The sequence below is a fragment of the Camelus dromedarius genome, chromosome 5 (genome assembly GCF_036321535.1).
Source record: "Camelus dromedarius isolate mCamDro1 chromosome 5, mCamDro1.pat, whole genome shotgun sequence".
In the NCBI taxonomy this organism is placed as follows: Eukaryota; Metazoa; Chordata; class Mammalia; order Artiodactyla; family Camelidae; genus Camelus; species Camelus dromedarius.
In genome coordinates this window covers 84841473-84852917 of record NC_087440.1, presented here as the reverse complement: position 1 = coordinate 84852917, position 11445 = coordinate 84841473, and the positions used below count along the sequence as shown (strand labels likewise).

Genomic DNA, 11445 nt, shown 5'->3' with positions numbered 1-11445 from the left:
CCAGACCACAGAGCCTCCTATGTATGGAGACCCAAGACGTGAGGTCAACAGGTGAATGGGGGAACCACAGAGTAGCCTCCTCCTCCAGGTTGCAAAGGGGGCAGCTGAGGAGGGCTTGCAGACTGTCTTGGAGGCCTTGCCTGCACATTTAATAAGTGGCATTCTTATTGTATTGGATGTTCTATTAAGCAAGCTTCTGGATATAACCTGAAGGTGAGGATACTTGACCTGTGTTTCAAAAATTTCCACAATGCTGGGAAATGGACTGCGTCACACTCGACAAAATTCCATTCAAGTAATTACCCAGGGAGAGGTATTAGAATTGCACAGATGTAAGTGCTCCATTTCGTGGGTTTAAAAATACCGACTTTACAGGGCTGTGGTGAGCATTAAATGAGATACCGTGTAGACTGCTCTTGGCACAGGGCTTGTTATTAATCTTTTTTTCCTGCATTCTTGCAGATGAATTGAAAGCTCTGGTCTGGCCCAGAGGCCTCATCCTTGGCCTCAGACCTGGCAGCTGCATTTTAATGGCTCTGCTAATCAGTGTTTCTAGTTCTTGGTGATGGAGCCCCAGGTCCGGATCCTAAAAGCCCTGACTCAAGGCTGATGTAGTTTTGTTTTGTTTGGGTTTTTTGTTTTTTGTTTTCAGAAAAAGCTCTTCTACTTTTTTTCAAACCACAGGCAGCTGGGCCCTCTGTGCTTTCTGCAGCTGAAACCGAATCCCTTAAAGAAATCGAGTTAACGATGTACTCACAGACAATAGTTTTAAATGCTCTTGGGTGCAGGTTTAAAACCCAGAGACTATGCAAGCCAACATGGGGGATAAATAGTACATTTTGAGCACTGACCGGTGTGGGAGATTGACTTACTAGCCCCGATTCTCCACCCCTCCCTGCATCCACACTCTTTCCATGGTCTCATTTGGGGCAGGGTCATTCCATGCTCCTGGATTTTGGATTTTCTGTGGCCAGTGGAATGGAATAAAAGTGACAGCATGCCAGTTCCAAGCCTAGGCCTTAAGAAGCTTCTTATGTTTCTGCCATCGCCATGAAAGAACTTCCCGTGGGTGGCTACTGCCCCGTTAAGCTGGACTCCAGAATGAACCCACGTGGATCAGAGCTGCCCCAACTGACCCACAGACCATCAGGGAAAACCAGAGCTGCTGCAGCTGCCACCCCTTAGAACAGAGTCACCCAGCCAAGCCCAATCTAGAACAACAGAACTGCCCCCATCCTGCCTGCATAGCCAAAGGAAAAAGGAATGGTTGTTTTAAGACACTGTGTTTGGGGATGATTCATTACGCAGCTTTCTTGTGGCTGTAGCAAATCTATACACCCTGATAAAATTGGAAAAATAAGATGGCAGGAAAAGACACAAGGAAGGAGAAGAGGAGAGCAGGGAAGAGGGGGAAGGTGAGGGTCCTTACACTGAGTTAGCTCATTCTGGCTGAAGACAGACACGGACAACTGGGTGTTTTCAACTACAGGTGCACATGGTGCTGACGCACCTCGGGGCTCCGTAGCCCAGTTGTACCAACTACATATAATCCTGGGAATCTCAGACCAAGCCCAGAAGAAGTGGAGTTCACAGGGAGGCAGAAAAGCAACTGCAGAGCTAGGAACCCCTCCCAGGACCTGGGATCAACCAGACCGAGATCTGAGAGAAGATGGGGGATCAGAAGTTACATCTTACTGAGACTGGGGCACAGCTTTGGAAGGCACGACAGGGCTGGTCAAAGTGTTAGCCTCGGGCCAGGCCAAGGCAGGCAAAGGAGACCACGAAAGGAGCCCATTTCCTCTGGGTGGGGGCGGAGCAGGGACAAGGCAGGTGCCAGGTTTAAGGAACTTGAGAGCAGGAAGGAGTCAAATGTGTAGACAGAGTGTATTAGTCAGCACTCTCCAGAGAGACTTAGTTTTCCATTTATCCCATATATTCTTTTTTTCTTCATCCATCTTTCTCTGGCTTATTTTGAGTGAATTAAGTATTATTTAGTATGTCATTTAGTTAGTTAATTTTTAGCTAAACCTCTTTGTGTTGTTTCTAGGATTTTTTCTAGAAATTGAAAATTTATTTTAGGTTTCTTTGTCCATATCTCTTTGATGACTTTAAAGTAGGGGTTGGCCAATAGTCCAAATCTAGCTCACAACCTGTTTTTGTACAGCTCATGAGATAAAAATGGCTTTTACATTTTTTTTTCTTAAATTGAAGTATCTTTGGTTTACAATGTTGTGTTAATTTCTGGTGTACAGCATAGTGATTCATATATATATTCATATATATATTCCTTTTCATATTCTTTTTCATTATAGGCTATTACAAGGTATTGAATATAGATCCCTGTGTCATACAGTAGGATCTTGCTATTAATCTATTTTATAAATCATAGTATCTGCAAATCCCAAACTCTCAATTTTTAAAAGATTGTTTTAAAAAAAAGAAGATACAACAGATTCCAAGTGTAACCTAAAGTATTTACTCTGTGGCCCATTTAGACTATTTGTCAACAGGGGGAGGGTTTAGCTCAGTGGCAGAGCACTTGCCTAGCATACACAAGGTCCTGAGTTCAATCCCCAGGACCTCCACTTGAAAAATAGTAAGTAAATAAATAAGCCTAACTACCTCCTCTAAAAAAAAAAAGGATATTTAACTAGACTATTTGTCAACACGTGCCTTAAAAATGCATATAAAGGTGTTCTGTTTATCTGATGGTTTCTTGTTTCTCAGCAGTAGCAACAGTCTTTCGCATCCTTCTGCATCTTAGCTGGAAACAGAGCTTCTCATATTGTGCTTTTACCTCGTTTTTCCTGGATTCACAGTGATACTGTGTATCTTCTTACATATGTATTGGTTATTTGAATAGGCTCATTTTGTGGTTTCTTTTTAAATCTCTTGCATGTTTTTCTACGCGGTTGTTTGCCTTGTTATTGATTTGTAGGAGTAATTTATATATTCTGGATGTCAGTTGTTAGTTATATATATGGCAAATATTTTCTCTCACTGTGTTTCTTGACCTTTTATTCTCATGGTGCCTTTTGTTGAATAAAGCTTCTTAATTTTAATGTATTCAAATTAATAACCCTTTCCCTTATGGTTAAGTGCTTTTTGTGTTTGGTGAAGCATATAGTCTTTATCTGAAAATTTCGGGAAATCAGAAAACATCCAGTTGGCACTACTTAGGGGAGACTGAGAAGGTAACTGGCATCTTTACCAGTTTAGGTTATCCTTGAAAGCAGCTTTTATAAACAGTAAAGGCTATTTGTTGCTTGGGCTTTTAAATTAATATTGAATTTATTAAAATAACAAATTAAATCTAATATTCTTAAATTTTTAGGTTTAATTAAAACCTAACCTTCATATTCTATTTATAAATCTAAGAGGATTTTTTATAACAAATTCCCCTAAATATTTTACATTGCATACATATTAACATAACCAAGTTTCTTTCTAAGTTTGTATATATATAGTCAATTTTCTTTTTAAATACTCTGCATTTGTCTCTAACAAGCAAAGCTTTCCCATGAACACTGGTGAATCTTATGAATCTAATAAAATAAACATACGATTTTGAATTTTAAGTGTTCTTAAACAATTTTCTCTATGAAATTTGGTTTAAATAGAGTGATTTTTATCTTTATAATCAGAAGATTAAATCTCTACCTGAAGCAGACCATAAAAGTTGGGATCATAACTCTAATCTGGCACATATACCAAATTCTCATGCACAAGTTAAAGATTCAGTATACAAAGATTGCTCTTAAAATGAATGCCTAAAATATGAGTATCATTGGTTTTATTTATTTTATTTTATTTTCTCTTTAGTTATAACCATTCCAGGTTTTTTAGGATGTTAGTTTTTAACAGGTATGGTACTGCCCCCTAGGGGACGTTTTGGAAAGTTGATGGCATGTTTTTAATAGACACAGTGATGGAGGGATGTTCTAATCTAGTATTTAGTACATAAGGGCCACAGATGCCTGACATCCTGAAGTACACAAGACAGTCCTGCACAACTAAAAGTTATCCCATACAAATTGCAAAATTCCCTTCATGTACGCAAAAAACTCTTAAGCATCTGAGCCTAGAACTTCACCGCGTTTTACATGTAAGTATTTTTTGCATAACTTTAATATAGATTGAATTTTCCAGGAAATGCAATTATCTTGCAGATCAGGGATACGCTGTACTTCGATTTGTTCTGAACTTACCAAGAGTTGTTAATCATTTCAAAAAATTGTATCATCAGTAACAATGTCACTCAAAGTATTTGAATCGGTCTGCATGTGCAGCTGTCACTTTCATGGTGATTAGATGTAGATCTATGGATAGGAAATGTAGAGGTATGTTTCTTAAGCCCTTGCTTCAAACTCTCAAATATAAAAGGTGTTAATTTTTAGTTGAGTAATTGTATTATTTTAAATCTAAACAAATGGATGCAAACAAGTAACTCATTATATCTTCTGGTATAAAAGTGCTTGAGCATATACATATTGAAATATACACTTTTTAATTATATATAGCTTCCTTTTGTTTCTCTTTTGTATTACATTTTTGGCAGTATATTGTGTGTAGCTAGATGGTGTTACCTATGAATTCCATTTCAGGACAGTGGAAACCATTAAAAAATATTTTTAAACTTCACAAAACTACGTAGCACTGAATTAACAGTTCTGATACTGTTATGCTGTATCCTGGAGCTGAACAATTAACTAAGTGGATGACAGGTGGAGAGGGCAATGTTTTTCCCTATTAGGGTGGGAATTAACAGATAAGAAGGCGAAAAGGTTAGAATGACCCATGAGGTGATGGATTAGAGTTGGAGATATCAGTGTGAATTCATGTTTAGCTCAATATCAATACCCATGGTTACAAATAGAAATATTTATAGATATGTGCACATCTATGGGTTAATATATATACATATATTTCTTTGCCCTGTGGCTGAGAGGGTCTAGAGGCAATGACACCCCTATAGCCATGAGCACACGTAGCTTGCAGATATTGCTATCTAATACCATGCTCCTATAAAAGAACCCAGGACTCCAATTCTAGGACCAGGACAAAAAAATGTATAAAATGAGCCTGGAGCATCTTATAGTGCCAGAAAGTAATGAAGTGCTAAATACACACACACACAATGATGGGGGTATGTCAAAGAGACACAGAACCCAACTGAAAGAATCCCAGTGGCCACAGCTGGAAAAACTTGAGCAACAAAATAATTCAAGTAGTATTGGATTATGCACCAAAGTATAGAATAAATATCAATGGGTCCATATTGAAATAAATGAATGATTAAATTAATAATTATGGGAGAAGAGCCAAGCATCCCATGCAGAATTCCAAATCATTTATGAAGACACTCCACCCTCAAAGAGGTAGAACATCGTATCTTCTCCCCACTCTTGAAATGTTGGCTGCAGTGATTTCCTTCCCAAGAAGACAGTATGGAAAGGAATGAGAGGACATCATTTTACGGTGGAGAAACCTGACAAACACCTCAGCCAAGTGATCAAGCTCAGCATTTTCAATGGAAATAATCAACAAACAATCTACAAGAGGAAGAGAAAAGAGTTTTATTCAAGCCAAACTGAGGACTATAGCCCAGTAGATACAGATTTAAGAAGCACTTGAATTGTGTTCCACCAGACTATAAAATGGGAAAGGCAAAACCCACAAAGTTGTATAAATTGCTTGTCAAGAAAACAGTGTGGAGATTCCTCAAAAGACTAGGAATAGACTTACCATATGACCCAGGATCCACTCCTGGGCTTGTATCCAGAAGGAAATCTACTTTAGGATGACACCTGCACCCCAATGTTCATAGCAGCACTATTTACAATAGCCAAAACATGGAAACAGCCTAAATGTCCATCAACAGGTGACTGGATAAAGAAGATGTGGTATATTTATACAATGGAATACTACTCAGCCATAAAAACTGACAACATAATGCCATTTGCAGCAACATGGATGCTCCTGGAGAATGTCATTCCAAGTGAAGTAAGCCAGAAAGAGAAAGCAAAATACCATATGAGATCGCTCATATGTGGAATCTAAAAAACAAAAACAAAAACAAACAAACAAAAACAAAGTGTAAATAAAGGACAGAAATAGACTCACAGACAGAGAATACAGACTTGTGGTTACCAGGGTGGTGGAGGGTGGGAAGGGATAGACTGGGATTTCAAAATTGTAGAACAGACTACACTGTATAGCACAGGGAAATATACACAAAATGTTATGATAACTCACAGAGAAAAAAATGTGACAATGAGTGTGTATATGTCCATGAATAACTGAAAAATTGTGCTGAACACTGGAATTTGACACAACATTGTAAAATGATTATAAATCAATAAAAAATGTTAAAAAACAAAAACAAACAAACAAAAAAGAATTAGGATTGGAACTGGCAAGAAGTAAGGGTCCTTACTGAGCAAAAATTGGTTGGGGTCCAAAATGGTTGCATAGTTATAAGGAGAGACCTTGTGACCATAAGGTGGCAGCTGGCAGCTGCAGCAAATACCATTTTGAGAATGGCTGGTGGTGTCCCTGAATTTGATACACTTAAGAAAATTCAAGTTCTCAGTGATGTAGGAATGCATCTGAAATCACACCCACAATGGCCACCCGGATACATTTTAGATGCCTGAGCCACAGTTTAATATCTTGTCAGAACAAAGAACAAACATGAAATGTGACAGGGTATATTCCTTCAAGGTTTCAAAAGGGACAGATTAGCATGTTTACAGCAAGTCAGCATTGACCTTGGTGTCTGGGAAGGGAATCTCACCTTCAAAGGAGTACTAGCATTGGAATTTCAAAGTAAGTGGACATTGTAAACAATGGTAACTGCTCTTTTTCTTTTTTTTTTTTTTTTTTTTTGGTTAAAGCATTTGTACATGTATGTTTAACAGGCCATAAGTCAGGCTGTTCTAGTTAGCATCATAAAGTTCAAGCCAAATCATGGATAAGCCAAAATGACCTCCCCATATCTCAATGTGAAAATTTCTTCCATCAACGTAAACAGTTATGTCATGATAATAACATGTACCTTTGATATGTTGAGATGAGAATGGCAATTAACCTCTGTGGCCTTCCTCCCCAAAACCCATAACTCTAATGTAATCATGAGGGGGAAATTTAGACAAATCCCAGTGAAGGAACATTCTCCAAAATACCTGACCAGTACTCCTTAAAATTATTAAGGTCATCAAAAACAAGGAAAGTATGAGAAATTGTCACAGCCAAGAAGTACCTAAGTAGGCATGATGACTAAATGTAACGTGATATCCTGGAAAGAATCCTGGAACAGAAGGACATTAGGTTAAAACTCAGGAAATGAGTAAAGTGTGGACTTTAATAATAATGTGCCAACGTTGGTTCATTAATTGTAACACGACTACCCTACAAATATATTAATAATAGGGGAAACTGGGTGCAGAGTATATTTGAACTCCCTGTACTATATTTGCAATTTTTCTGTAAATCTAAAACATTCTTGAAAAATAAAGTTTATTTAAAAACATGTAGTCCTTATACAAAGACAATAACAAAATTTTACCTAGGGATATGAAAGAAGAAGTAGAGAGACTTACGTTCCTGGATGTAAAAAATTGCTTTTGTAAAGATATTTCTCCCTGAATATTTATTCAAAAAAATTAGCTCAATATCAATCAAAATAGCAAAGAATATTTTAATTGAAAAAATACTTGTAAAGTTCATCTGGAGAACTAATAGGAAGAAGCAGAAGATTTTTTAAAACCTAAATCAAAACAAGCACAGGTATTAAATCAAACAGTAAATTTATAAACACTAAAACAGTGTGATATTGTTGCCAGAAGAGACAGCTTGTTAGAACAGAATAGAATATTACAAAACAGGTTTACTGGTGGATATACAAGTATATGAATATTTTTTATTGAAGCACAGCAAGCATATGAATTTTGAATGTAAGTCTGGAATTTCAAATCAAAGAGGAAATGGAAGATGATTTAATAAATGGTGTTGAAATTTAATAAATACTGTTTACATCTGAGCTGGTTGGTGAAGACGTACATAGATATGTAAAGTACCCTATATGTACCAAACTGAATTCCAAATGCATTAAAAAGTTCATTTAAAAAAGTGAAACCCCAGAAGAACCCTCCAAAAATACAGGTGATGGTATGTCTGAGCTAGCAGGGTCAGTCTTTTTAAGCACACAAAGATGAAAATAATAAAGTAAAATATTGGCAAATTTACATAAAGAGTAAAAAATTTCTGTGTTGGGAAAAATGCCCCCTCCCTCCCAAAACAAAGAGTGATGAACTGGAAACAAAACTTCGCAACATCTATGAGAAAGGATTAAGATAGTTAATATGTAATATTCCTATATATCTTTAAGGAAAAAAGTAAGCAAATGAGAAAAAGATCCAAGAATACAAGAAGATAACATACAAAATAAGACTGCAAAAGTCTAAGTAGCTTAAAAATAATGGGGGGGGGGGTTATCACTGACAGGTAGAGCATGTGCTTCGCAGGCATGAGGTCCTGGATTCAAACTCCAGTACCTTCATTAACAAAGAAGTAAATAAATAAAGTTTAGCTTGATTAGCCGTAAAAAAAAAAAAAGGAATGTGAGTTAAAATGTCATCATTTTTCACCTTTCATTAGCAAAGATTTTGAGGGTTTTTTTTGTTGTTGTTGTTTTTAATGACAAAGCTAATTGTTGGTTAGGAGCAGAGAAAAATAGATCCTCTCATATTCTTTTGGGGAGAGTGTAAACTGATAGAATATTTTTGGAAGACAACCTAACAATAAAATATCAAGTGCCATAAGAAATGTACAGTTTTTCGACGCAGCAATTCCTTCTCTAGGACTATATTATCAGAAAATACTTGTGCACTAAGCACTTCATGCCAGGATAACATACAGCAAAAATTAGAAAGAATTTAAACCTTTAAAAAGGGGGCTGATACATTGAACTATGTGTAGTTCATCCCCACCCACCCGGGGACCAACCAGCGGGCTGGCCAGCAGGGGAGGGGCTGACTGGGAGACAGACGAGTCGGGGGATGGCCGGAGAGCTAGTGCGTGGGGAGCGGGGCGGGTGAGCAGGCGGGCAGAATGCGGTCCCTCCGTTTCCGAGCGCAGAGACGCTGCGAGGGGCGGGCCGCATCCCCATTGGTTCTCCCGGAAATAACATCACCTCGCGGAGCTTCATTGCCTGAGCTGAGCTGCGGCGAGAAAGGCCTCACCATGATAAGTGAGTCTTGCTACCCCATCAAGCTGACGACCTGGGCAGGGGGAGGGCCTCCCAGACTCCAGCCCACGAAGGGCCCCACAGGACTCCCTTCTCTCCCTCACTCTCTGAACCGACTAACTCTCTCTCTCCGTCTCTCTCTCTCTCTCTCAAGAACGGGCCGCTGGTGCTGCAATCGGAGGAGGTGACTTACCTGGATCCCTCGCATCGCCAGGCCTTCACCTGGCCCTGGTCCCGGGATGGGAGGGAGACCTCAAAGAGGTGGCGCTGCCAGGGTTGTGAGCGCTGTCCCACCACCCCGTACCTCGCCCCACCTGGAGCCGCCTGGGTGAATCTTAGGGACAGAGAGCAGTACTCCCTCGGAAAAAGTCACTTCGATGCCTGACCTAGCTGCTCCTCTAGTCCATATATGTAATGAGCACGCAGAGAAGATTTCATTTTAAAGGGGATTTGCTGCTAAAAAACAGCAGTGGTTCATTTCACCCCCACATTTACACACATCTGAAGCTCAGAGAGGGGTAGTGACTTCCCAGTTGTCACATAGCAAGTTAGAGACCCAACCAGGGCTATACCTGGGCCTCCTCTAACCTACTGCCCCTAGCTGCTTCGACGGGACCCTTCGCCAAGCTGCTGCCCCTTGTGCTCAGAGCAGATAGTCCCCAGTCACTGTCAAGGAATTCCTAAAGGGGTCCATTCCCCTGAGCCCACGCCCCCGACTCATCTCCTCTCCCCCTGCAGCCCTGGCCGTGGGGGCTGTGCCGGTGGTGCTGGGCGCCTTGGGCTTCACCGGGGCAGGAATCGCTGCCTCGTCCATAGCGGCCAAGATGATGTCGGCGGCCGCCATCGCCAATGGGGGCGGAGTTGCTGCCGGCAGCCTGGTGGCGACTCTTCAGTCCGTGGGTAAGTGTCCGGGCAGGAGAAGGGGAGGAGGGTCAGACTAGCACATGATTCAGCCCAGAGGCTAAGCCTGAGGGAGGGCCTGTTCTCTTCCTCCAGCTTCGTGGTCCTCAGCGTCCCTGGTCCTTTGTCTCTCCCTCGCTGTCCTCTTTCTGAATCCTGAGTGAGGTTCGGGGCAGGAGTGGAGGGGTGAGGGGTTTCTGGGAAAGAGGGCAAGGATGTAGTCCAGTGTGTGTGATAGTCCAGCTCTAGGTCCAGCCCTACCCAAATCTGACAGCTGGGTGGGCTAGGCAGGCCCCCTCCCCTCCCCTCAAGACCTGTAGCTCTTGAGGTCTGTGGCTGACTCTCCTTCAGTCTCTACTTCTCCCCCTCCTTCTTTACCCACCTCTTCTCTCTCTCAGCCACATCCAGCTTCCTCTGTTCAAAGCAGAGCCCTGGGAGTTTCAGGACCTAGTGGAGGCATCCAGGTGGGATCCCTAAGCCTCAGACCTCCTGTGGGGCCCCAGCCAGAGGCCGCTGCATCCTTCCCTGTTCACCCTTCACCTCTCCCGCAGGGGCAGCTGGACTCTCCACATCGTCCAACATCCTCCTGGGCTCCGTTGGATCAGCTTTTGGGGCTTTGCTTGGAGGTGCAAAAAAGGCGACCCCTGGTTCTCCCCCAGCTGGACCCAGGGCTTCAGGGGAGCAGCCAGGAGAAAATGTACCCCAAGTTGAACCTCCAAAATCACCAGTTAGGTCAGAGAAGCATGAGAAATAAAGATCTTCTGCGGGTATAACGCCTTTTCTTTGCTCCTTGCAGTCCCCAGGGTTGGGAGTTGGAAGTTTCAAGTTCTCCCCATTCTCCCAATGTGCCTTATCACAGAGGGGCAGAGGGAGCTGGCGGGCTGATCAAGCGCAGAATCGCTTGGCAGGAGGCTTTAGGTGGTTCTCGTCTCACAAGGGATGGGCTGTATAACCCAGGGCCATTCGTGGGCCATCGGTGGGTCTCAGTTTACCCCTCACGCAATGGTGGGGTTGACAGAGGTCCCTAGAGGGGCAGAGGTGAGGGGTGGCCAGGATGCATATCGACTCTAACCCCAGAGCCCTTTGCCCTTCCTCATTAGCGGGCAGTGGACATCCAGAGGTTAGCAAAGATGCTCAAAGTGCTGTGGGGAGGCTGACAAGCAAACCACCAGGACAGTCTACTATGCCAGATGTTACCATGGGGCCTTGGGCACCAGAGAGGAGACAGAGTCAGGAATGGTCACCATGCTGTGCCTGGAAAATCAAAAGGGAACTGACATTCACCAGCTCCTACCCTG

The 11445-nt window shown here is 41.7% G+C and overlaps 1 protein-coding gene across 1 annotated transcript; it reads left to right on the top strand.

Moving 5' to 3' along the window:
- The first annotated feature begins 9105 nt into the window (after positions 1–9105).
- LOC105095683 (interferon alpha-inducible protein 27-like protein 2) lies at positions 9106–10912 on the top strand. Its single transcript, XM_010987865.3, has 4 exons — positions 9106–9250; positions 9402–9431; positions 9986–10147; positions 10699–10912. The coding sequence occupies exons 1-4, from the start codon at positions 9112–9114 to the stop codon at positions 10899–10901; spliced, it is 534 nt and encodes a 177-aa protein (XP_010986167.3). The 5' UTR covers positions 9106–9111; the 3' UTR covers positions 10902–10912.
- Positions 10913–11445: the final 533 nt, after the last annotated feature.